Source organism: Lithobates pipiens, unplaced genomic scaffold (genome assembly GCF_037356315.1).
Source record: "Lithobates pipiens isolate NorthernLeopardFrog02 unplaced genomic scaffold, aLitPip1_a1.2 Scaffold_18, whole genome shotgun sequence".
NCBI classification, from domain to species: Eukaryota; Metazoa; Chordata; class Amphibia; order Anura; family Ranidae; genus Lithobates; species Lithobates pipiens.
The window spans coordinates 442,872,271-442,900,074 of NW_027507758.1; the positions used below are offsets into that span (position 1 = coordinate 442,872,271).

At 47.1% G+C, this 27,804-nt stretch overlaps 1 protein-coding gene across 1 annotated transcript; it reads left to right on the top strand.

Moving 5' to 3' along the window:
* SIAH2 (siah E3 ubiquitin protein ligase 2) lies at positions 1-27,804 on the top strand. The gene is made up of 2 exons (XM_077488177.1): positions 1-552; positions 19,588-27,804. Exons 1-2 carry the CDS (start codon positions 163-165, stop codon positions 20,143-20,145), a joined length of 948 nt encoding a protein of 315 aa, XP_077344303.1. The 5' UTR covers positions 1-162; the 3' UTR covers positions 20,146-27,804.

Genomic DNA, 27,804 nt, shown 5'->3' on the forward strand with positions numbered 1-27,804 from the left:
CTAATGTCCGGCGCTGACAGCGCTGCTGGGGGGGCGGGGTCGTAGAGTGTTCCGGTTAACCGCTGTATGCCGTGACCCGCTGTGTGTCCCGCGTCCCCCCCCTCTGGCCGGAAGTTTTCTTACCACCCCCCCTCCGGACCTCCATGGTTCTCTCCGGCCGCAATGAGCCGCCCGTCCTCCGCTGGACCCTGTGCTAACAAACCAGCCGGGAAACAGAAGCCGCCTCCCCCACCGCCGCACACCCCGTCCCCTGCGGTCCCCAGCACGATCCCTGCCGCCTCCGGCCCCGCCGCGCCCCCTCCATCGGCGGCTGCGGCGGCGGCGATCTCCGGGCCGGTGTCCCAGCACAGCGAGCTGACGTCTCTGTTCGAGTGTCCCGTGTGCTTCGACTATGTGCTGCCCCCCATCCTACAGTGCCAGGCTGGGCACCTGGTCTGCAACCAATGCCGCCAGAAGCTGAGCTGTTGCCCCTCGTGCCGGGCTTCCCTCACCCCCAGCATCAGGAACCTGGCCATGGAGAAGGTGGCATCCGCCGTCCTCTTCCCGTGTAAGGTGGGTGATCACTGCCCTTGGCACTATGTACCCGATGGGTGATGACTGCCACTCATTCTATAGGATGTTATCTTATCATCATTATGTGTGTGTGTGTGTGTGTGATCTTATCATTATGTGTGTCCTCATCATTATGGTGTGTGAGCCTGCGTGCCCCCCCCCCCATCATTATGGTGTGTGAGCCTGCGCCCCCCCCCCCATCATTATGGTGTGTGAGCCTGTGCGCCCCCCCATCATTATGGTGTGTGAGCCTGTGCGCCCCCCCCTATCATTATGGTGTGTGAGCCTGTGCGCCCCCCATCATTATGGTGTGTGAGCCTGTGCGCACCCCATCATTATGGTGTGTGAGCCTGTGGCCCCCCCCATCATTATGGTGTGTGAGCCTGTGGCCCCCCCCATCATTATGGTGTGTGAGCCTGTGGCCCCCCCCATCATTATGGTGTGTGAGCCTGTGGCCCCCCCCCCATCATTATGGTGTGTGAGCCTGTGGCCCCCCCCCCATCATTATGGTGTGTGAGCCTGTGGCCCCCCCCCCATCATTATGGTGTGTGAGCCTGTGGCCCCCCCCCCATCATTATGGTGTGTGAGCCTGTGGCCCCCCCCCATCATTATGGTGTGTGAGCCTGTGGCCCCCCCCCATCATTATGGTGTGTGAGCCTGTGGCCCCCCCCCCCATCATTATGGTGTGTGAGCCTGTGTCCCCCCTCCCATCATTATGGTGTGTGAGCCTGTGTCCCCCCTCCCATCATTATGGTGTGTGAGCCTGTGTCCCCCCTCCCATCATTATGGTGTGTGAGCCTGTGTCCCCCCTCCCATCATTATGGTGTGTGAGCCTGTGTCCCCCCTCCCATCATTATGGTGTGTGAGCCTGTGTCCCCCCTCCCATCATTATGGTGTGTGAGCCTGTGTCCCCCCCCCCCATCATTATGGTGTGTGAGCCTGTGTCCCCCCTCCCATCATTATGGTGTGTGAGCCTGTGTCCCCCCTCCCATCATTATGGTGTGTGAGCCTGTGTCCCCCCCCCCCATCATTATGGTGTGTGAGCCTGTGTCCCCCCCCCCCATCATTATGGTGTGTGAGCCTGTGTCCCCCCCCCCCATCATTATGGTGTGTGAGCCTGTGTCCCCCCCCCCATCATTATGGTGTGTGAGCCTGTGTCCCCCCCCCCCATCATTATGGTGTGTGAGCCTGTGTCCCCCCCCCCATCATTATGGTGTGTGAGCCTGTGTCCCCCCCCCCCCATCATTATGGTGTGTGAGCCTGTGTCCCCCCCCCCCATCATTATGGTGTGTGAGCCTGTGTCCCCCCCCCCCCATCATTATGGTGTGTGAGCCTGTGTCCCCCCTCCCATCATTATGGTGTGTGAGCCTGTGTCCCCCCTCCCATCATTATGGTGTGTGAGCCTGTGTCCCCCCCCCCCCATCATTATGGTGTGTGAGCCTGTGTCCCCCCCCCCCCATCATTATGGTGTGTGAGCCTGTGTCCCCCCCCCCCCATCATTATGGTGTGTGAGCCTGTGTCCCCCCTCCCATCATTATGGTGTGTGAGCCTGTGTCCCCCCCCCCCATCATTATGGTGTGTGAGCCTGTGTCCCCCCCCCCCATCATTATGGTGTGTGAGCCTGTGTCCCCCCCCCCCCATCATTATGGTGTGTGAGCCTGTGTCCCCCCCCCCCATCATTATGGTGTGTGAGCCTGTGTCCCCCCCCCCCATCATTATGGTGTGTGAGCCTGTGTCCCCCCCCCCATCATTATGGTGTGTGAGCCTGTGTCCCCCCCCCCCCCATCATTATGGTGTGTGAGCCTGTGTCCCCCCCCCCCCCATCATTATGGTGTGTGAACCTGTGTCCCCCCCCCCCCATCATTATGGTGTGTGAACCTGTGTCCCCCCCCCCCATCATTATGGTGTGTGAACCTGTGTCCCCCCCCCCCCATCATTATGGTGTGTGAACCTGTGTCCCCCCCCCCCCCCCATCATTATGGTGTGTGAACCTGTGTCCCCCCCCCCCCCCATCATTATGGTGTGTGAACCTGTGTCCCCCCCCCCCCCCCATCATTATGGTGTGTGAACCTGTGTCCCCCCCCCCATCATTATGGTGTGTGAACCTGTGTCCCCCCCCCCATCATTATGGTGTGTGAACCTGTGTCCCCCCCCCATCATTATGGTGTGTGAACCTGTGTCCCCCCCCCCCATCATTATGGTGTGTGAACCTGTGTCCCCCCCCCCCATCATTATGGTGTGTGAACCTGTGTCCCCCCCCCCATCATTATGGTGTGTGAACCTGTGTCCCCCCCCCCCCCATCATTATGGTGTGTGAACCTGTGTCCCCCCCCCATCATTATGGTGTGTGAACCTGTGTCCCCCCCCCCCCCCATCATTATGGTGTGTGAACCTGTGTCCCCCCCCCCCATCATTATGGTGTGTGAACCTGTGTCCCCCCCCCCCCCCCCATCATTATGGTGTGTGAACCTGTGTCCCCCCCCCCCATCATTATGGTGTGTGAACCTGTGTCCCCCCCCCCCCCCCCCATCATTATGGTGTGTGAACCTGTGTCCCCCCCCCCCCATCATTATGGTGTGTGAACCTGTGTCCCCCCCCCCCATCATTATGGTGTGTGAACCTGTGTCCCCCCCCCCCATCATTATGGTGTGTGAACCTGTGTCCCCCCCCCCCCATCATTATGGTGTGTGAACCTGTGTCCCCCCCCCCCCCATCATTATGGTGTGTGAACCTGTGTCCCCCCCCCCCCATCATTATGGTGTGTGAACCTGTGTCCCCCCCCCCCCATCATTATGGTGTGTGAACCTGTGTCCCCCCCCCCCCATCATTATGGTGTGTGAACCTGTGTCCCCCCCCCCCCATCATTATGGTGTGTGAACCTGTGTCCCCCCCCCCCCATCATTATGGTGTGTGAACCTGTGTCCCCCCCCCCCCATCATTATGGTGTGTGAACCTGTGTCCCCCCCCCCCCATCATTATGGTGTGTGAACCTGTGTCCCCCCCCCCCATCATTATGGTGTGTGAGCCTGTGTCCCCCCCCCCATCATTATGGTGTGTGAACCTGTGTCCCCCCCCCCCCCATCATTATGGTGTGTGAACCTGTGTCCCCCCCCCCCCATCATTATGGTGTGTGAACCTGTGTCCCCCCCCCCCATCATTATGGTGTGTGAACCTGTGTCCCCCCCCCCCATCATTATGGTGTGTGAACCTGTGTCCCCCCCCCCCCCCATCATTATGGTGTGTGAACCTGTGTCCCCCCCCCCATCATTATGGTGTGTGAACCTGTGTCCCCCCCCCCCCCATCATTATGGTGTGTGAACCTGTGTCCCCCCCCCCCCCCCATCATTATGGTGTGTGAACCTGTGTCCCCCCCCCCCCCATCATTATGGTGTGTGAACCTGTGTCCCCCCCCCCCCCATCATTATGGTGTGTGAACCTGTGTCCCCCCCCCCCATCATTATGGTGTGTGAACCTGTGTCCCCCCCCCCCATCATCATTATGGTGTGTGAACCTGTGTCCCCCCCCCCCCCCATCATCATTATGGTGTGTGAACCTGTGTCCCCCCCCCCCCCATCATCATTATGGTGTGTGAACCTGTGTCCCCCCCCCCCCCATCATCATTATGGTGTGTGAACCTGTGTCCCCCCCATCATCATTATGGTGTGTGAACCTGTGTCCCCCCCCCCATCATTATGGTGTGTGAACCTGTGTCCCCCCCATCATTATGGTGTGTGAACCTGTGTCCCACCCTCCTCCACAATGTACACTTCTATGTCTGTGTCAGAGCTGAGGGAAATGTAAACCAAAGGTACTGGGGATTGCTTCTCTTCATACAGGAAAATGAGGATGATGGCTTTCATTTTTAACTTTAAACCAGTGAGATTAGTCACAAGAACAAGGCTGACCAGGTTGGTAAACTTTTTTTAGCGGTTTGATAATGCTGGAATTGGGGCTGCTCGGAGGTCAGTGCTGATCGGGCAGTGTCGGAGTCGGGGCAGTATCGGAGGTCGGGCTGGTCAGGCAGTGTCTGGGCAGTGTTGAAGGTCGGGCTGGTCGGTCAGGGTAGTGTCAGATTCGAGGCTGTTCGAAGGTTGGTCAGGGCTGCTTAGAGGTTGGGCAGGGTCAGGGCAGTGTCGGAGACGGGGCTGCTCGGAGGTCGTGCAATGTTGGGGCAGTATCAGAGGTCGGTGCTGGTCCGGGCAGTGTCGGAGTCTGGGCTGCTCGGAGGTCGGCCCGGGCAGTGTCGGGGTCGTCGGGGCGGCTCGGAGGTTGGCCCGGGCAGTGTCGGGGTCGTCGGGGCGGCTCGGAGGTCGGTCCGGGCAGTGTCGGGGTCGTCGGGGCGGCTCGGAGGTCGGTCCGGGCAGTGTCAGGGGCGGGTCGGTCCGGGCGGCTCGGGGGTCGGTCCGGGCGGCTCGGGGGTCGGTCCGGGCAGTGTCGGGGGCGGCTCGGGCAGTGTCGGGGGCGGCTCGGGGGTCGGTCCGGGCAGTGTCGGGGGCGGCTCGGGGGTCGGTCCGGGCAGTGTCGGGGGCGGCTCGGGGGTCGGTCCGGGCAGTGTCGGGGGCGGCTCGGTCCGGGCAGTGTCGGGGCGGCTCGGGGGGTCGGTCCGGGCAGTGTCGGGGCGGCTCGGGGGGGGTCGGTCCGGGCAGTGTCGGGGCGGCTCGGGGGGGTCGGTCCGGGCAGTGTCGGGGCGGCTCGGGGGGGTCGGTCTGGGCAGTGTCGGGGCGGCTCGGGGGGGTCGGTCTGGGCGGCTCGGGGGGGTCGGTCTGGGCAGTGTCGGGGCGGCTCGGGGGGGTCGGTCCGGGCAGTGTCGGGGCGGCTCGGGGGGGTCGGTCCGGGCAGTGTCGGGGGGGTCGGTCCGGGCAGTGTCGGGGCGGCTCGGGGGGGTCGGTCCGGGCAGTGTCGGGGCGGCTCGGGGGGGGTCGGTCCGGGCAGTGTCGGGGCGGCTCGGGGGGGGTCGGTCCGGGCAGTGTCGGGGCGGCTCGGGGGGGTCGGTCCGGGCAGTGTCGGGGTTGTCGGGGGCGGCTCGGGGGTCGGTCCGGGCAGTGTCGGGGGCGGCTCGGCGGTCGGTCCGGGCAGTGTCGGGGTCGTCGAGGCGGCTCGGAGGTCGGTCCGGGCAGTGTCGGGGTCGTCGGGGCGGTGTCCGAGATCGGGCAGTACAGTGTCGGAGGTCGGGGCAGTGTCGGGGTCGTCGGGGCGGCTCGGAGGTCGGTCCGGGCAGTGTCGGGGTTGTCGGGGGCGGCTCGGAGGTCGGTCCGGGCAGTGTCGGGGGCGGCTCGGAGGTCGGTCCGGGCAGTGTCGGGGGCGGCTCGGCGGTCGGTCCGGGCAGTGTCGGGGTCGTCGAGGCGGCTCGGAGGTCGGTCCGGGCAGTGTCGGGGTCGTCGGGGCGGTGTCCGAGATCGGGCAGTACAGTGTTGGAGGTCGGGGCAGGGTCGGAGTCGTCGGGGCGGCTCGGAGGTCGGTCCGGGCAGTGTCGGGGTCGTCGGGGCGGCTCGGAGGTCGGTCCGGGCAGTGTCGGGGTCGTCGAGGCGGTGTCCGAGATCGGGCAGTACAGTGTCGGAGGTCGGGGCAGGGTCAGAGTCGTCGGGGCGGCTCGGAGGTCGGTCCGGGCAGTGTCGGGGTCGTCGGGGCGGTGTCCGAGATCGGGCAGTACAGTGTCGGAGGTCGGGGCAGGGTCGGAGTCGTCGGGGCGGGTCGGAGGTCGGTCCGGGCAGTGTCGGGGTCGTCGGGGCGGCTCGGAGGTCGGTCCGGGCAGTGTCGGGGTCGTCGGGGCGGTGTCCGAGATCGGGCAGTACAGTGTCGGAGGTCGGGGCAGGGTCGGAGTCGTCGGGGCGGCTCGGAGGTCGGTCCGGGCAGTGTCGGGGTCGTCGGGGCGGTGTCCGAGATCGGGCAGTACAGTGTCGGAGGTCGGAGCAGGGTCGGAGTCGTCGGGGCGGCTCGAGGTCGGTCCGGGCAGTGTCGGGGTCGTCGGGGCGGCTCGGAGGTCGGTCCGGGCAGTGTCGGGGTCGTCGGGGCGGTGTCCGAGATCGGGCAGTACAGTGTCGGAGGTCGGGGCAGGGTCGGAGTCGTCGGGGCGGCTCGGAGGTCGGTCCGGGCAGTGTCGGGGTCGTCGGGGCGGTGTCCGAGATCGGGCAGTACAGTGTCGGAGGTCGGGGCAGGGTCGGAGTCGTTGGAGGTCTACGGAGTGTTATTGCTTACTGGCGCATCTAAATTTTGAACTGACACCTGATTTGCGAAAGGTTGTCGACTTCTCTACTAAGAATACTGAATCAATAGTTTTCTACAAACAATGTTTTAATACATATATGGCGAGGGTTACTGTCTGCCTTTAGTAATGGCAAATGATTTGCAGCAGTGGTGCATGTACTTGTATTGCTATGTGCATCAGGCTGTACTTGCACACTTAAGGGCCCAATCACACTACCTGCATGTTAAAATGTTTGTACATGAGAATGTTTGAGGCCTGTCCACAACCCAAGTGTCAGAAAAGGTGAGTGCCTGAAGCCTGCCGGAGCATGTAATAAGGTAAGTAGTACAGCTTGCGATTCTACCCTTAAACTTAAATTGTAACTAAAGGCATTTTTTTTTTCTTCTTTTTGGATTGTTTAAGGGAGGGTTTTAATAGCTGTCAGTTTTTTTTTTTTTTTTTTTTTTTTTTTTTTTTTTTTTCCCATCTTTTGTCCCATTTTGGAGATTCCGCTTCAGTTCTTGTCACATATCCAAACAGGAAGTGAGAGGAAATCCCTCCCAAAGTGAGGGAATCCTGGTGTGTCACCAGAACTAGCATCTCCATTGGAAGATTTCTCCTCTTTTCTAATGTTAACCCAAAATGTAGGATTCCCTTTTGCTTTCGATAGGGAGAATCACAATTTGCTTATCACTAACAGGAGCACAGACTGAAATTAAAACTGGCAGTTCTAATCCTTTTCCCCTCTAAAAAAAAAAATAGTTTAGTTAAACTTTTTATCCACTAGCCGACCAGCCGCCGTCATTCTACTACAGCAGGATGGCTCTCTCCCACAAATCGCCGTAACTGTACATCGACCGTATATACAGCTAGAGCAAGCACACAACCGCTGCATGGCAGGGAGCCGATGCGCATGGCCGGCGGTTGCAGGTACGAGAGACTGAACAGGCGTGTGTGTGTGTGTGTGTGTGTGTGTGTGTGTGTGTGTGTGTGTGTGTTAACACACAAATCCCAGTTCTGTCAGGAGAGGAGTGACAGATCGTCTGTTACTACTAGCTAGGAACAACGATCTGGCTTCTTTTCTAGTCAGTCCCACAGTTAGAAACACACTGAGGGAACACATTTAACCCCTTGATCGCCACCTAGTGTTAACCCCTTTTCTACCAGTGACATTTACACAGTAATCGTTGCATTTTTATAACCCCGATCGGCCTAAACTGGTGAAGAAAAATTGTGTTGTTTTGTTTTTCAAAATTGTTGCTATTTTTTTGTTTATAGTGCAAAAAATAAAAACCGCAGAGGTAATCAAATGCCACCAAAAGAAAGCTCTATTTGTGGGGGGGGGGGGTCAATTTGTCAATGTTTGGGTACCACATCACATAATTGTCAAAGCGACGCAGTGCCATATCACAAAAAATGGCCTGGTCGTTAAGGAGGCAAATCTTTCCAGGCTGAAGTGGTTAAAGTGGTATTCTTGTGATTACATTATTTATTTTTCTTTAGGCTCTTTTAGCCGTCGGTAAGCCCAGAAAAGATCCAATGCGGCCAATGGCTAAGCAGGAAGTGAATTAGGGCACGATAGCCCCCACTTGGCTCTATGTCCTTGGAGGACCGGAGAAACCTCTGACATCACGGTTCTCAGGCTTAGAGACATGTTTTTTTTTTTCCTCTTGATTTTAAGAGTAAATGAGAGATTTCGGGTCTTTTTGACCACCGATCTCTTAATAAAGACCTGTCATGCTCATTTCTATTACAAGGGATGTTTAAATCCCTTGCAATAGGGATAAAAGTGATCAAAATAAAGGGACAGTGTAAAAAAACAAATGCCCCATCCCTCTGTGCTTACGCGCACAAGCGAACAGATACGTAAGTCGCGCCCACATATGGAAACGGTGTTCAAACCATCCATGTGAGGTATTGCCCCGATCGTTGGATCGAGAGCAATAATTCTAGCACAAGACCTCTGTAAATAACCAGGTAGCATATAGAGATAGAGATAGAGAGAGAGATATATAGATATCTCTCTATCTATCTCTGTGTATGTGTGTGTGTGTGTATGTGTGTGTATATATATATATATATATATATATATATATATATATATATATATATATATATATATATATATATATATATATATATATATATATATATATACTGTATAAATGACACTGGCAGGGAAGGGGTTAACACTACGGGGCAATCAAGGGGTTAACTGTGTTCCCTGGGAGGTGTTTCTAAAGGGTATTTTCACACTGGGACTGTGCTGATGTTAGCAGTGAAGTGCTGCTAGTTTTTAGTGGTGCTTTTCGGCTGCTAGCGGGGCGCTTTTAAGGCAAGGTAAGTGAAATCCTAAGGAACGTCAAGTTCACTGATGGATTTCTTTTATTGATTTAAATGTTGTCATGCCTGATTATCACCACTAGAGGGTGTAAAAGCACATACATCATCATGCTGCTCAGTGTCAACAGGAGATCAGCCAGGAGTCTGTAAGTTTGGGAAATCTTTTTTTTTTGTGTTCCTGGAAAATATGCAGCTTTCCCCAGGAGCTTGGGAGAAACTACGGCTCCCCCCCCCCCCCCCCCCCCCTCGAGGGGTCACAGCAGCTTCCTCTCTGGATCCACTCGTACTGCGGATCCGAACGGGGCCCGCGAGCGGAAATTAGTTTGAAGGGTAGAGGGAAGGGGCATGGCTTAATTGGCAGCATGTGCGTGGTCTGCTTCTATTATTCCACACCGTGCAAAGTGCGGGCTGCCCCATCCTTAAAAACACCGCTGGTGAAAACACGGTGGCAGGATGGACACAGGAGCAGACTAAAGGGCATGTGGTTTGGTGTATGCTGGCATTTCCTGGACACATTTTTCTCAGCATCAGGTTAAAAGCATTGTTTGGTTGCTGGACTATAGTTCAGAATTTGGTGCATTGTATTATAGTACCTCTGCTTTGTGCTTGGGACTATGGCTTCCAGAAGGGGGAGTTCAATCACTCCCAAAAAGGGGTCAAGGACATCACCTTCAGGCTCTGAGGATCCCGCCTATCCTCCTGCAGTACCTTCCTCGCTGAAAGGACCAGAGGTAGCTGGACAGGGTGAGTCATTGGGATTGGCAGGTGTTGCGGCTGCTGACAACATTTCAGACCCTGTTTGTCACTGAAGACACCTTATCTTCAGCCTTGGTGTGGCTGGAAGAAAGGTTAGCTGCATTAATCGCATCCTCTTCAGAGTGGAAGAAAAACGCGATAGAACCCCCCTCCCCGCCCTGGGCCTTGATATATGAGAACAGTAGGCAGGGGCAGATGATTAAAAGTCAGTCTAATGATTCCTCAGCTAAATAATCAACTGTAGAAGAAACCTTTTCAGCCTAACAGTCTGAAAAACTACTGGTGCAATCAGTTATAGATATGGTCCGTTCTACATTCAGGCTGCCCTTAATTGAATTGGCCGAAAAAAAACATTTCTTCTTTGGGCTCTTTAAAACCCCCTCAAGCCCTACATGTCTTTCCTGCTCACCCGTTGCTAGAGCAACTTATATATGCTGAATGGGATCACCCAGATAGGCATTTTCTTCCTCCTAAAAAGTTTTCAACACTTTATCCCATGGAGGAAAAATTCAGCAAAAGATTGAGTATACCATCATTTGATGCTGCTATATCTGGTATAAATAAGAGCTTAACTTGTCTGGTGGACAATGCCCAGATTTTGAGGGACCAAGCAGATAAAAAGATGGAATTTTTGTGTTTGAAGGTGCGGTAACTCGGCTTGCAATTGCAGCGGTTGACATTTATTAATCCCTAAACTCCAGCTGAAGCAGGTGCTTAAGGTTATTCCAGCTCAGGAGTTAGCCGAGCTCCAAGGGCGCTATGTTTTGCTATTAAAGATTTTATTCAGCAGGCATTGTCTTGTGCTCTTGCTGGTGCATATGCGTAGGATCCTATGGTTGAAAAGTTGGTCAGCCGAGGCACGCCATGCAATGGCTGGCTGTTCGGGGATATGTGTATGTATGTATGTATGTATGTGTGTGTGTGTGTGTGTGTGTGTGTGTGTGTATATATATATATATATATATATATATATATATATATATATATATATATATATATATATATATATATATATAATAATAATTACACACCACACACACTTTTTTTTTATTTATTTGTTTTAACACCCTAGAGTAAAATGGTGGTTGTTGCAATAATGTCTTTCACACCATATTTGCACAGCGGACTTACAAGCGCACTTTTTTGGGGGAAAAATAATTTATTTAATAAAAAAAAAAAAATAAGACAACAGTAAAGTCAGAAAAGATGTAGCTGGATAGCCGCACTCCGAATTATTCAACTTTGTTTCAAAAATTTGTCTGCCAATGCGTGTGAAAAAAATATATAATATTTTTTTTTACATACAAAATGAAAAATGTTTTTATTTATATTTTTTTAGGTTACACCTATACCTCTTCACCTAAGGATAAGATTTATCATGTCATTCATTTATTACCATTATGTATGCTTTCAACGTGTCAGCTTGATTTTGGTGTTTTAGGGGAAAAAGTATTTTTCCTTTCATCCATTTAAATGCTAATCTTCAGACTTTGGATGTTCACAGGTGTTTCCTTAATTGCTATCTTGTCATACACATATTTTATTCATTTGTCTAATTGCTTGTGTGTGTGTATATAGCTCTGTATGTATATTCTGCTCATTAGCTATGACTAAGCACCGTGTTCGGTGTGAAACATGTCAGTGGCTGTGCAGTTAGTCTGTTTACCAGCCTAGATGCTATGATTTTAATTACATTTTTGAAATAAAGTTGAATAATTTGGAGTGCGGCTATCCAGCTACATCTTTTCTACTTCAGTTCCTGTTGCAAACAAAGCCAGCACCCTGTGGGATTGTGGAGACAGCTGTTTTGGGAGAAGTCATTACCTTAGAGCGGTAATTCTTTGTATTTACAACAGTAAAGTCAGCCCAATTTTTTTTTCTATTGTGAAAGATAATGTTTTTTACGCCGAGTAAATTGATACCCAACATGTCACGCCTCAAAATCGCGCCCGCTCATGGAATGGCGACAAACTTTTACCCTTTAAAATCTCCATAGTCGACGTTTAAAAAATTGTATGTGTATGTATATGTATGTGTATATATATATATACCGTATATACTCGAGTATAAGCCGAGATTTTCAGCCTCTTTTTTGAGGCTGAAAGTGCCCCCCTCGGCTTATACTCGAGTCATCGCTGTCTGCCCGCTCGATCAGCGTGTCGAGCAGACAGACAGCGGCCATTCTATCATTCAAAAGCCGCGCCTCCGGCTCCGCCTTCGCCTGTGATAGGCGGAACACTGAATTTCCCAGCAGCCTGTGTTCCGCCTATCACGGACATCGTATCATCCTCGTACTACGGACGAGGATGATACGATGTACGTGATAGGCGGAACACAGGCTGCTGGGAAATTCAGTGTTCCGCCTATCACAGGCGAAGGCGGCGGCGCAGCTTTTGAATTTTACAATGGCCGCCGAGGCGCCGACGAAGAGGGCACGGGACGGAGGCAAGGCAAGGCAAGGCAAGGCACGGGACGGGACGGGACGGGACGGAGGCAAGGCACGGCGGCGAGGCACGGAGGCAAGGCACGGGACGGAGGCTCGGGACAAAGGCTCGGGACACAGGTAGGCTGGACACACACACACACACACACACACACACACACACACACACACACACACACACACACACACACACACACACACACACACACACACGGATGGATACACACACACACACACACACGGATGGATACACACACACACACGGATGGATACACACACACACACGGATGGATACACACACACACACGGATGGATACACACACACACACACACACGGATGGATGGATGGATGGAGACACACACACACACACACATGGATGGATGGATGGAGACACACACACACAGGGATGGATGGATGGATGGAGACACACACACACAGGGATGGATGGATGGATGGACACACACACACACAGGGATGGATGGATGGACGGACACACACACAGGGATGGACGGACACACACACAGGGATGGACGGACACACACACAGGGATGGACAGGCATGTCTTACCCTCGGCTTATACACGAGTCAATAAGTTTGCCAGTTTTTTTGGGGGTAAATTGGGGGCCTCGGCTTATATTCGGGTCGGCCTATACTCGAGTATATACGGTATATATATATATATATATATATATATATATAATTTGTGTGTGTGTGTCCCTCCCCTCTGTTTGCATTGCTATGGGACATCCCACATAGTTACTACTATGCTCCTCTGTGTCCTGTGATTGTACGATAAAGAAAATAGGATTTTTATAACGGCTTACCTGTAAAATCCTTTTCTTGGAGTACATCACTGGACACAGAGGTCCCTGTCCCTGGATATATGTATATTGGTTGGCTACCAAATTGAGGTACTCCCTGTATGGGAGGGGTTATATAGGGGAGGCAACCTCCTGTTTAGGGTGTGCCAGTGTCCTATATCACCTAAAAGTGGCCTATAACCCACATGGTTATTGCTATGCTGCTCTGTGTCCTGTGATGTACTCCAAGAAAAGGATTTTACAGATAAGCTGTTATAAAAATTCAAATTTTTTTTATTTCCAAAAAAATTGCGTTTTGAAAGACCACTGCTCAAATTCAGTGACAAAAAATATTGCAACGGACGCTATTTTATTCTCTAGGGTCTCTGCTAAAAAAATATATATATATATTTAATGTTTGGGGGGTTCCAAGTAATTTTGGAGCAAAAAATACTGTTTTTATTTTTTATTTTTTACAGCAAGTGTCAGAAAAAGGCCTGGCCTTTAAGTGGTGGTTGTAAACATGAAATATGATCAAAGCATATCCCTCTGTATTGTGTAATTGTCTCAATTAAGAGCACAAAGTGTCATTTCTGTCTGCTGCCTCATTCCTCTCTCGGCATGAATCACTTCTGACATTTGTTTTCCTGACACCAACAGAAAAATGGTGGCTGGAAGAACCTCCAGATTGACAGCTTCAGCTCTGTTCCCGAGTGCTGTGTGAAGGGGAGTGTGTCCCTTCCCTCCAATCGGCTTTCAGTCCTCTCTTCACACTCTGCAGCGCTCAGTAACTTTAGTCCTTTTTTCGGGCAACTCAAAGCTTTATAAATTCTGTACTTTGAAAGCATGTAAAGACTGCAGATAAACAGGTTCAACACGACACTGATGTGATGCAGGAAATGCACAGGAATTGCCACAATTGGCATTTCATTGTTTTTGGGGTGGGGGGTGAGGGAGTGTACCTTTTTTGGACTTCCTGTCCCTCCTTCCTCTTCTTGGCCACCTAGGCGGCAGCGGCCCCTCCCTACTAGCAATCTTCTGGGACATGTTACAGGTCCCAGAAGATTGTCTGGCCAATAACAGCATGACTCGCACATGTGCAGTGCGCGCACGGCCCTACTGGGTGCCCACATGGGTTGCTATGACGCCGCCACGGAGAGGAGTGAGGCACCGGGCGGCCGCATCGCTGGACTGTGGGACAGGTAAGTGTCTACACTTTTTGTAGCTACTGACTTTTATTAAACTAAAAAAAAGCATGGAACTCTGCTTTAAAGATGTTATTCAGTGACTAAATCTGTGTCTGTAGTGCATGTTCAAACCTTAATACCATAAATCGTAACATTAGATGTTTTACTCCAGGAGTATATAATGAGTTTGGAAATTGTAGAGAAATGCTTAGGTAATGCATTACAATTTAACTAACTAAACCCATTCTATTTTAGACGAATAAAATTACTTGGTCGACTAAAACAATTGCAGATGACTAAAATGGGACTAAAACTAAAATGGTGTTTTTAGTCAAGACTATGACTAAAACGACATCGAAATTTTCTGCCAAAATGAATACTGCTGGACACACCTAGTACTGCTGTGTGCACTGGGTGCAGAGTTACTCTGAAACCTTTGGTTGCACTTTGTGACACTTAAATGCCAGAGTGAGTGGAGGGAGGAATCCGCTATGACAAACTATTGGTATGCAAACGTCTAATTAGACCTTTGTTTTCCATGAAGTCACCAGGTTCACCATCTCGTAAAGATCTGCTTACAGGGAATCCTCTGTTCTTGTAATGAAATCTGGGCTTAGACTACTGTTTGCGTTTGTATCACACCACGTTTTACAACACACATTTTATTTGTGTAACCATACCATATGTACTTGGGTTGGATAGAGGGGGGAAAAGATTAGAAAGCCTGGCAGTTTTCTTGCAGAGATTTGCTCTCGCTTACTGTTACAATGCTTTTACCAGACAGGAAGTAAGGGAAAATCTTCCAGCAGCAACAAAGACCGAAATAAAAATACTTTATAGAGAAGTGATCTCTGATTGGATGGGTTGGAGAGGCAGACGGTGAAGTCTTGCTTGTCAAATCATGCATTCATTTCAATAATGTATTTAAATGTATTAAAAGTATTTTATTTTTTATTTTTTTAAATCAAAACTTTTATTTGCAAATCCGAAAACATTACATACATAGGCATATTCATGTTACAAATATGGTATGAACAATGATCACTATAAGTAGCATAAAACATGTAGCTTACTATCGTTTCAACCAGATTACCGTGTATATATACAAAGCATGTACCTGGGCACAGTGGTATATGTATGTTATGTTTGTGGAAATTAACCAATTATAAAGAATGCAATAAATAAAAAAATAAAAAAACAAGATGTAAAGTATTTTGTGACCTGCACCCATGCTGGTGGGCAGCAGACCTCCTGTGTTCGCAACAAGACCTAGGAGCAAGTGGAGAGCACTTAAAGGGGGGGGGGGGGGGGTTGCCTACTTTAATGAATTCCAAGGGGATCAGCCAGGTATGGTATGTTTGTAGTTGCATTGGTCCAATACCTGTAATTGTTCTTTAGACCCCATTCACACTTGTGCAACTTGTCGTCATGTGACTTTGGGCATCAAAGTCACTTGACAAAGTTGTAACACATGTTTTCCAAGAATAGCCATTTTGTATATGTGTGAGTAAGACTGGCCATACACCTAAAGATTATCTGCAGATTTTCTATGGTCAGATGGAAAAAAGTGCAACAGATTCCTCCATCTACGCTGAACTGTGTGGATGGAAGATTCTCCCACTGGGCCAAGTTTCTATATCTTGCTAGTCTGCCCCGCTGGCTCTCAATACCTGAACATTCTGATTGGGTGCAGGCATTGTTTAGGTTGAGAGCCAGCGGGGCCGACTAGCAAGATACTGAAGCTTAGCCCAGTGGGAGATTCCTCCATCCACACAGTTTAGCATACATGGAGAAATCTTTTGCACTTTTTCCATCTAACCATAGAAAATCTGCAGATAATCTATAGGTGTTTGGCCCAACTTTCATGCAGCCTGAGGGCCAATAACTTCAATGTTAATGCTGAAAAGTTGTATGAAAGTCGTACCTGAATGTTTTTACATGCAACAGTGGGTCCGACTTTGCCAAAAGACAACAAATCACATGCAATTTGCATCAAAGTCACACAAGTGTGAATGGAGCCTTAGTTATAAAATCAACTGGTAAATTATAGCAGGCTTGAGATCAATTTTCTCTTTGGATTACAATTTGTATTGTGTTTTGAGCAATAAAAATTATTATTCAAGGAATAAAACGGAAGAACTTTTTAACTTTTGGTCTTAGTGTGGGGGCGGGACTCATTTTTTTCCAAAAACATTTTTTGGGATTTGTGACCTGCATACCAGTTAGACAATGCATGTCTGGGAGTGGGAAAAAAAAGCAATCACCAATTTTATAACTTTCCATAATGTGCAATCCTCTTCTACACATACAATAAAAAATTAGCTTGGTAGCCTTGTCTATTTTCCCAGATAGGTCATCAGTTCAGCACAGTATCTAATTCTGCAGTGTCCATCCAGGGAAATAATCTCTCAAACTGTGATTTTCAGTAAATGCCTGTACTCAGAAAAAAGATATTTTAAGAATGTAGGGCATTTTATGATCAAGCAGATTACCTTTACTATACAGCTTTCTGCACAATTGTATCCTTTGTGTGTGAACCTACTGCTTTCCCAGGCATGTTTCCCTAGAGTATGGTATGATAAAGAATAAGGCAAGTACGTGTGTGGCCCATGAAGGGTATTGGAGGGACAGTAATACAAAAGGGCAAAGATGGGCAGGTTCTAAGCATAGCTAAAAGTAATTTTCTGGTCTCAAGAAATCCCTCATAAAAATGTATTGTGCTCAGAAGATCCATCTTCAACCCCTTGGGCCATCCGCATGGCGGCCCCTTGGCACAGAGAGGCTGCATATTTGCATAAGTAGCTATCCAAATAGTTGTACCGAGAGCGTGCACTCCACGGGTGTTTTCAGATTACGTGACCGGCAGTCACGGTTGCATGCTCTGAAGTCCCGGTGGCATAAACCTCTTAAAGGCCTGGGAGGTGCTGGCATGAAGAGGTTAACAACGCCCCCCCACCCCCCCATATGGGAAATAGATTTTCAGTAATTATTATAACAGAAATATTGGCCAGAAAAAAGTAAACCTTGGAAATAGTTTTCACCACACTTGGGGGTCAACATAAAAGTCGGTTCTGTTACATTTGGTGGTCTGTAGAGAAGGGCTCCTACATTGACAGTCAGTGGGAGCAGTCTCCCCTTACGTTAGTGGCCAATGACAGAAGCACCCCTTAAAGCGGTAGTAAACTTAAGTGGAAAAAAAATGCAATGTAAAGGCATAATGTGCTAGTATGCCTTGTATACTAGCACATCATGGAGGACTTGCTTTGAAAGGAAGTCCTCCAGTGGCACGCTGACACCACTGACAGGGCTTCCATCTTCAACTGGTCTTCTTCTTTCCGGGTTCTTGGGCTCCAGCCACTTGAATGGCCGAGCCGTGTGGAAGTCGCAGGTGCGGCACAGAGCTCTAAAGGAAAGGCATGATTATGCTGTTCCTTCATAGCACATGTGCCAGTGACATCTTTAGGAGACATTCATTTTGCCTACAGCTAAGCTTTATATATACTTAGCTGTAGGTTCAAAAAAAAAATAAGGAAGGAGGGTTTACTACTGCTTTAATGGTGGTGTAGTTGTCCCCTGCATTGGTGATTAGGAATGAGCCCGATGTACGACTCGAACATCGGGTGTTCGCCGAACAGCAAACAATATGCAGCGTTTGAGGCAAATTTGAAAGCCATGGAAAGCCATTAAAATCTGAGACACTAAAATTTAAAACAAACAATGCTAATTCTAAAGGCTTATATGCAAGTTATTGCCATAAAGGGTTTGGGGACTCGGGTCCTGCCCCGGGAGACATGTATCAATGCAAAAAAAAGTTTTAAAAACAGACGTTCTTTCAGGAGAAGTGATTTTTAACCACTTGCCGCCCGCCATATAGCAAAATGACGGTGGCAAAGTGGTTTTAATATCCTGACCGGACGTCATATGACGTGATCAGGATATTAAGCCGCTGCGCGCCCCCGGGGGTGCGCATTGCGGCGATCGTTGTTGCGGTGTGTCAGTCTGACACACCGCAACTACGATCTCGGTAAAGAGTCTCTGACGTCCAATCACGGCTGATCACAGTGTAAATAGGAAGAGCCGGTGATCGGCTTTTCCTAACTCGCGTCTGTCAGACAAAAGTAGAGGAGAGCCGATCGGCTGCTCCTCTGACAGGGGGGGTCTGTGCTGATCGATTATCAGCACAGCCCCCCCCCCCCCCCGAGGATGCCCTCACTGGACCACCAGGGATGCCCAGCAACAGATGCCAATCAATGCCCATAATGGATGCCACTCAGTGCCCACAATGGGTATCACTGATTGGCACCCATCCGTGCCGCCTAGTCGGTGCCCATCCATGAAGGAGAAAACTTACTTATTTACAAAGTTTTGTAACAAACAAAAAAATTTTTTTTCAAAATTTTCGGCCTTTTTTTATTTGTTTAGCAGAAAATAAAAATCCCAGAGGTGATCAAATACCACCAAAAGAGCTCTATTTGTGGGAACAAGATGATAAAAATTTAGCTTGGGTACGGTGTAGCATGACCGTGCAATTGTCATTCGAAGTGCGACAGAGCTGAAAGCTCAAAATTCGTCTGGGCAGGAAGGTGTATAAGTGCCCGGTATTGAAGTGGTTAATAATGCCTAAAGTGAAATAAAAATTAAATATTCCTTTAAATATCGTGCCTGGGGGTGCCCTTAGTATGCCTTTAAAGTAGCACATTTTTCCCATGTTTAGAACAATACCACAGCAAAATTACGTTTTCTAAAGAAAAAAAGTGTCATTTAAAACTGATTGCAGCTGTAATGAATTGTTAGGTCTCAGCAATATTAATAAAAATCATTGAAAAAACTGGCATGCGTCCCCCCCAAAATCAGTACCAGGGCCATTGTATGAATATTAAGGGGAGCCCTGTGCCAAAATGTAAAAAAAAATGGGATAGGGTACCCCCCAAAATCCTATACCGGACCCTTATCCGAGCATGCATGCAACTTGGCAGGAAAAAGGGGGATGGAGCCAAGAGAGCCCCCCCCCGAACCGTACCAGGCCACGTGTGTGTTTGTTTTACAATCCCATTTTTCTGCATTCAGATCCTCTGCTTTGTAAGAAATGAGTGTCAGCATCTCCTGTTTGACACTTGGAATCAGATTCCCTTGAGCACCACAAACAATTTTCCTTTGCTCTGGTTTTTCTAAAAGAACTTTTTAGTTTCTTAATGAGTGAAACCTACTCAAAAATGACCGATGACAGGTTTACTTTCATTGTTTCTTTATCTGCTTTTTGTATATTTATAACCAAGATATTCGTTGTTTCATATGTTTTTGTTTTGTTGTTTTTCTTCTAGTATGCCTCTACTGGGTGCTCTTTGTCTCTCCATCACACTGAAAAACCTGAACATGAGGACATCTGTGAATATCGTCCCTACTCCTGTCCTTGCCCTGGAGCCTCCTGCAAATGGCAGGGTTCACTGGAAGCAGTCATGCCGCACCTAACACATGCCCACAAAAGCATCACTACTCTCCAGGGTGAAGACATAGTCTTCCTTGCAACAGACATTAACTTACCTGGAGCTGTTGACTGGGTGATGATGCAGTTCTGCTTCAGCCACCATTTCATGTTGGTGCTGGAGAAACAGGAGAAATATGAAGGTCACCAACAGTTTTTTGCCATTGTCCTCTTGATCGGCACACGAAAACAAGCTGAAAACTTTGCCTACAGACTTGAACTCAATGGAAACCGAAGGCGGTTAACCTGGGAGGCCACACCAAGGTCCATTCACGATGGGGTGGCAGCAGCCATCATGAACAGTGATTGCTTGGTTTTTGATACTGCAATTGCACATCTGTTTGCTGATAATGGGAACTTGGGCATCAATGTGACCATATCTACTTGTTGTCCGTGATCCTTGATGTTTTTTTTTGTTGGGAAACATATTTCAGTGGCCACGTCGGTGCTGTCCATTTTATTTTTATTACAGTGGACTTACTTTTTCAAAAAGCATCTTATAGAAGCATTGCCAACATTTTGTAGAGACTTTTTGTAGTTGTAAATAACGAGGCTGTGAATTGGTAACCTGAAGAGCGTCATAAGAACTATCTTTTACTTAAATTATTTTCTGGAAAAAAAAAAAATGGATGTACTCTTTGATTGTCAAATAGAGGACTATATCATGAAACTACGGTACAGCAGGTGAAAGTGTAGCATTGTTGTATGATGCAGACCTGTACATTTCTGTAGGTGTGTATAGAAGCTGGATCACAGTCAGCAGAATGTGCTGGGTTATATTTTTATGAACCATTTATTGACCAAGCTTTTATCTGAATGTGCACTTATCTTTATTTATAGGTTACTTTGTTTACCTTTTACCTGGGCTTTTGTATGAAAACTGAAGGGGAAAGGGTTGTCCACAGAAACCAATAGGAGGGTTGCTTGCATTTTCCCAATATTTATTTAAAAAAAAAAAAACCCCCATGGGGGGGATTTACTAAAACTGAAGCGGTCAAAATCTGGTGCAGCTGTGTAGCCAATCGGCTTCTAACTTCAGATTGTTCTATTAAGCTTTCACAAAAAAAGCTGGAAACTGTTTTTTTATTTTATTTTTTTTATGCAGAGCTACACCAGGTTTTGCCCTCTCCAGTTTTAGTAAATCATCCTTGTGCTATCTGGCTGCTGTGACCAACACCCCCCTTTTTTTTTATTTTTTTTATTTTTTTTTTTCCGCCAGCTTGTTTTAAAGCTGAACTCCAGGCAATATGAATATTCAGTTTTACCTGCCAAAGGATTTTCAGTTCTGTGCAGCCACCAGACAACACAGCCTGGTCCTCTAACTTCACGGCAGCATAATTTGGTCAACTTCACTGGGTTTAAATGCAGTCCCAGCTGACTGACAATGAAGCAGTAGCAGCACACTGATGAGCCATCACTCTGCTCTCTCCACCAGTCAGTGTGCTCATTGTCGATGCACAACAAACGGCAAGGCATTGTTGGCTTCTCATGCTTGGCTGTCTCTCTCAGTCAAAGTGCTGCTTTACAGGAGGTGGATATCGACAGAACTTCAGGTACTTTTTCACTAGTTGCAATTGAATAATTTTGACTAATGAATACATGTATGCATTAATTTGGTGTTATCTTATCTTGTATCTGCCTGGAGTTCCGCTTAAATGAAGCCTGTTGTGTCTACCCCTTACCTACCAGTGGTGAGTATACAGAGAGCATCTTTTCACCTCCCTCCATGGGATAATACTGACTAGCTCCAGACTTGAATGGAAAGAGGCTTTATATACACAGCTACAAGGTTTGGCAGCATCACAATATGTCATCTGGATATGTGCAGGCAAGTGTTTTTCTTCTGTGTCTTCCGTTCTGTTTTTGTTTCATAGATGGACACTTGTGTAAAGAGGTTGTTAACTTCTTTGCCGTAAACTTTTTGTATGCGCGCAGCTGCTAATTAAGAGCCGATTCTGCAACAGGAAAAAGAAGATTATAACATCTGTATTACTGGTTAGAAAGCAAAGGTCTTCGGGAAAGACATTAGGGAGCTTTGTCTAATCAAATACATAATTGGTTGTTAAATATGTGCATATGAGAGGAAAATTGTCAAATGTCCCAGTAAGAGCAAATCCACTAAGCCTGAATATAACGCCCATCTCTCTAAATACCTCATTTTCATTAAAGCTGCTTTTTCATAGCACCTTAGGAAAATAAACAAGCATTTAACTCTTGCCAAATGGGAGGCGATCCACTGGAATTTAACTTTGCTCTAATTTTGGATGCCACCTTCCTCAGCCTTTAGACCCCTTTCACACCAAGGGCATTTTGCAGGCGCTATAGCATTAGAAATAGCGCCTACAATCCGCCCTAAAACAGCTGCACCATTGTCTGTAGTGTGAAAGGCCGAGGGCCTTCACACTGCAGCGGTGCGCTGGCAGTACGTCAGGAAAAGTCCTGCCAGCAGCTTCTTAGGAGAGGTGTGTTTACCGCTCTTCCAGGGCTGCTCCCCATTGAAATCAATGGGGCAGCGCTGTAATACCGCCGGCAAAACGCCGCTATTGCGGCGTATTGCCGGGGGGTTTAACCCTTTTTTGGCCGCTAGCGGGGGGTAAAAGCGCTCCGTTGGCGGCCGAAATGTGCCGCAAATCCGACGGTAAAACGCTGCTAAAAATAGCAGCGTTTTACCGCCGACACTATGGGCGGCATGGTGTGAAAGGGGTGTTAGGGCCAGTTCACACCACATGCAGTCCAGTGCATTTTTATTTTTTTCTGCATAGAAAATAGGTTATATTGTTTTCAATTGCATCGTTTACACCAGTGCTTGCAGTTCCAGTGCGTTCCAGAAACAAAGTAGAACATGCTGCATTTTTCCTGCACTGGACTGTACTGGAACACTGTAAAAGGCATAAACTCATGGGAATACACCGGAACACCCATGTTCTTAAGGGAAAAAAAGGGGGGGGTGCACTGGACTGCATCAACGACGCACTGGAACGCATCAAATACGCATGCAAAATAGCATCCGGAGTGTATCCGGACTGCATTTCTATGGTGTGAACTGGCCCTTATTGTTTTCTTCTTCTTTCAGAGAACTTTTTTATTTCATTTATAAAACCGCATTTTCCAACAACGTAGAACAAGAAACCTAACCTTTTACAAAAAGAAATGGTCATCACAAGCTCTTGAAATGATTCATGTTGCTGGAAACCGCTGAAGTGAATGTACCAGAGTTGTACATATTTACTTTCTAGCCCGTTCATTCTTTTCCTAGGTAAATCTGACCTTAATAGTTTATTTTTGTAGTTTGGTAGACCAGAAGGGTATGCCAGTAGGATCCGTTCACTAAAGCACAGCAAATGTGACCTTTCACTAAGGGTTGAAATACAATTTTGCACAGCGGTGCTTTGATGCACAAGATCGGAGAAGTGTAAATAGGCCCTACAGGTGTTTTAACACAGATTAGCTGTATTTAATACATGCACAATATAATATTTTGTATGTACATTTTTAGCTCAAATGGATTTTCATTCCTTTTAAAATGTCAGCACCTTCTGAGGCTCTACATATTGTCTGAGACCAGAAAATAGAGACTTTTATCGTGAGTTTGGGAAACAAATTTATGGGAAATAGTTACTTAAAACTATTTTATGTGGGAAAAATTATTTTATACCTATGCAACATTATGTGAAGTGAATGTTTTAAAAAAAAAAAATGAAACCCAGATAAAGTAACACTTTATGCAGCCTTAAGGCTGGGGTTCACACTGATGCGCTGCAGTTTGGCTTCAGCAACGGTGTATCTGTGATTTTTGCGTGTTTTATCCTCAGTCCTATAGACTTCTATTGGGTAAATTTTTTCTGAAAGTGCACAAAAAATCAGGCATGATGCATCTTTGGTGCTCTTTCAGAAAACGTGGCAAAATGGCACGAAAACTTTGGGTACATCCACGCTGCAGGGAAACCATGGCGCCCTAGTGTGAACCTGACCTAAAGTGTTTCATTTTAACCTTCCATTTTTTGTGCTTGTTTAACTAATTGAAAAAATGAGCAGTTAAAGCCTAACTCCATATTTTAAACTATTTCCGTTACTAATTGCTGCAGCCGCTATCTGCTCTGTATAAACTGTATGCAACATTACCTACAGTACACATCGCTGTGTTTTCAGCATTAACAAAATCCATCCAATCCACTGGACAGATGGGGAATAGATTGTTTTCATCGGAATGGATGTCGGTGGGTTTAAATGGACACATGTCCATTTACACCCGCTGTTCCATATAGGACAATGGAGGGTCCAATCGGGTCCGCCTGAAAAACTGACAGGCGGACCAGATTGCTTCGCCCATGTGAAAGGGGCCATAAACTTTAAGTAGGGGCAAAGTATGGGCAATTGCAAACTTCTTCTTCTCCTTCTTCTCCTCCTCCTTCTCCTTCTCCTTCTCCTTCTCCTCCTTCTCCTTCTCCTTCTCCTTCTCCTTCTCCTTCTCCTTCTCCTTCTCCTTCTCCTTCTCCTTCTCCTTCTCCTTCTCCTTCTCCTTCTCCTTCTCCTTCTCCTTCTTCTTCTTCTTCTTCTTCTTCTCCTTCTCCTTCTCCTTCTCCTTCTCCTTCTCCTTCTTCTCCTCGTCTGACACAGGCTAAGATACACATTACTGATCCTCTTGTACTTAAAGCGGTCTGCCAACATACTGAAAGAGGAGAGCATATTCACTTTGCAAAGAATACCCAATAGTGTGCATAGAGAATAAAAACAGGACATGCTGGCACATGTTTAGGTGATTGAAGTCAGCAGAACTTCTTCATCTTATTTACTAAGCTAAATACAAATTCCCATTGAGTGACTAGTCTATACTCCTTTAGTAAATGGCTGTCAGCATTTCATTATCACAGAATTATCAATCTACACTGCAGTCTAGAATACTCCTATTTTTTACAATAGTGGCATATTTTAAGAAGTTTTCTGTCTGTTCAAACCTTTCATTCTATTTGGAAAGGTAAATCCAAGAGCAAAGCCTAGGGGGCTGTTCATACACAAGTTCTAAAGGGTAATGCCAGTGTGAATCAACTGCTTATATGCCAGGTAGCACAAACTTTGAGAAGACCTGTTCTGTTTTTTTTTTTTTTTTTTTTTTTTTTTTTTTAAGGGTTATGAGAAAAAGAAATGCAGTCCCATCTGGAATGGGAATAATTTGCCAAGTACCGTCAAGATTTTCCATAAAGGCATCTCTACATGCTAACCTCTGTGGCTCCTTTATTTCCAGACAAGCATGCAATGCTTGAATCGGTCACATTGCTTCATTTTATGAAATGGGTATGGGCACTGTAAATGTCCCTTGACTTGGTACCCTCTTCAAGTGGTGTAAAACCTTTCATCATCCATTCTTTGAACTTTTTAGACCTCTTGCAGTGTGCTGGAGGAGGGCAAGGCATGGAAGTGTTGGGACAATTTAAGTGTAGTAGCACCATGGAAAATAGGTTTAAGTGCTATTTAAACACTGTTATCTCAACACCTTTTGATAGGCTGAGGAAAACTTAAGTCAAGCCTTTAGGAATGACTGAGGAGGATTTATTCAGTCTAATACCCAACAATAGTGATGACTGTAGCCATGACTTTAATTTTAGCAATGCCTTCACCAGCATGGACTGAAAATGGAAAGTTTTTAGTTTTGCTTGAAACAGTTGCCAAATTGTTATGCTGAACACACTTTGTTCACACAGCAGTACAGTTGAGGGTTCAGTGTTTTGGTGTACATAAGGCTGAGGATCGCTGTGAGGAAATTGCATCATATCTTGCATTTCAAAAATAGTTACTGAATGTTTTAAGTCGTCACATTGGAGAAGCTCCTGAGCTTCTTGTGAAAAGAAACCTTTTATGGATAATAAGGGCTGTCATAGCTGGTCTTACTCAGATAATGCTAGTTGTTGGCTGTTATGCTGAACTAAAGGCTGCAATACTTTAAACCTCCCATAATTCTTCAATATAGGTTACCTGTAAAGGAAAGCTATAGCAGAAGCAATATGGAAGGGTCTATTGTTGACCTCCTTTTTAAACGTATCCATTGCCTGGAAATCATACCTGATCCTCAAACCTAGAAAATGTAAGGAGCCAGGAGAAAGCCATAACTCTTCATTTGAATGCTTGCTCCAGGTCGGTGCCTCAAACGTACTGCAGCCATTCGATCAGCAAAACTAGGCAAACTATTTTCAGTTTTCCCAGCTTGGGTTTCTTTTTAAAAGGCGTAGCACAGCTGTTCTCATCTAGAGAAAATTTACAGGAAAGTATTGGATTTCTTTCCAACAAGCTTTTGCTGAACTTGGTAAATTTTATTAATACGTTTTTAAAAATGTTTTTCTACAACTGCAATATAATTGCTTCTGCCTACTTGTTGCAAAGCAATTTAAAGGCAAACTCCAACAAAATGATTTTCTTTAGGTTTTGGATAGAATAGATCAGCTCTGTCAAGCTTTTATTTGGTCTGTGCCCCCATTTTCATTGCTTTGCATTTGGAGAATGTCAGAACAGGAGGTAAAGATTTAGCTGGAGATAAGCTTTGGAGGAAACTGACAAAAATTACAAGGTCAGCATTAACCACATCTCATTTTGAAAATGCTAAATGGTTGCCTGTCTGTGTGTCCCTGACCTGGAACAAGTATTCAGGTCAGGAGAGTCAGGGTGAAGTTCAAATCTGATTTGCATTCCTGTTCCATTTTGGTGGCTTAAGCCAGCCCTAGACGGTTTGAATCTTGGCTAGTTCAGCGGAAAGCAGCTGAGATTCAAACCACGTATGGTCAGGCTGCATGTACCCAATTTGCCCAATCGATCAACTTGGGTACAACAAGACTGTTGAATTTTACATACGGTTATTGCTAGTGGCTGTTGGCCACTAGCAATATTCACTCTGTTCTCTCAGGGGGGACAGCTTTTCCCGCTCATGTCAATGGCTCCACAGGGTGGGTTCCCTCATCAACATTGTTGATGGGGGAATTGAGTCCTAAATGGCCCTTAGTGCCCATTCACACTAGTCAGGCCTGTTGTGATGTGTTTAAATGGGTCGCATTAGGGCAGCTAAGGCATGTAAAATCATACCTGCAGCATTTTTTTTTTGTATCCTTATTGTGCATCACATTTCAGTGGACTGCAACACAGGTACCTTTTTTGTGGAGGTGCATTGGTGTGCCAGTCACAAATGACACCTCAGTACATAAATGCACATAACGTGTTAGTGCAGTGGTGTGACCAGGCCTTTAAAATTTGGAATCCATCATCGATAAGACAGCTGGGTACTTAGCATTTTCAGTCAGCAGTTGCAGCCTCTATTCCCCAAGGTACACATTTTCCAATAATTATTAAATGTTATGTAGTAATATTTGCCAGTGGATGAGTGAACAGGGTTTGTTTTTTTTTTTTGTTTTTTTGTAAAGAGGTTTGTTTGTTTTTATATGTTGCACTACCGCCCCAGGTTTATTTATATAGTCCCAAGTCTTGTCTAGATTTTGTTTAAATATATGTGCTTTTCGTTCCGTTCCAGTTTCAAAATGGCTTCTGTTATGTTGGTAAAGAATTATCTTGGATTGTGTTCTTTTTACCTTATTTTACTCTGTATGTTCGCCTTGTACAGTGTATTAAAATTATGTATGGAAACTGCTACCAAACAGAAATGTAATTTATTTAATGAATCGTATAAGAAGTTATTGCAGAGTATCCATGTATGTATTTTTATATTTGTTGGTTATAGAACCTTGACTGAAGGCTGTTATTATTAAAGGGGGATCCAACCAAACTTTTTAAGCAGTTCATACAGCCACTGCCTTTTGTCCCTTCTTTTTGTTCTGTGCAGGCTGTATACCCAATAGAATAATCCTTGTATCAGTCTGAACTTCCGCCTTCTATCTCTCAAATGAAGGTTCATTGTCTGGAGTTCTTTGAATAATTGGTATCTAGGGTTAGTTTTGCAATTGGAGATGCACTGAATGGGCAATAGAATTTCAATACAATTATTCAATATGTTTTTTTTTTTTTTCTTATGTGTATTTTTGTTTAAAAATAAATGCTGAACAACTGTTTTCAAACCTAA

Bases quoted from the DNA above. Each gene is read 5' to 3' on its own strand.
- SIAH2 (XM_077488177.1), top strand. From the start codon at position 163: ATGAGCCGCCCGTCCTCCGCTGGACCCTGTGCTAACAAACCAGCCGGG. The intron at 553-19,587 runs GTGGGTGATCAC...TTTTTCTTCTAG, and splicing joins CCGTCCTCTTCCCGTGTAAG to TATGCCTCTACTGGGTGCTC.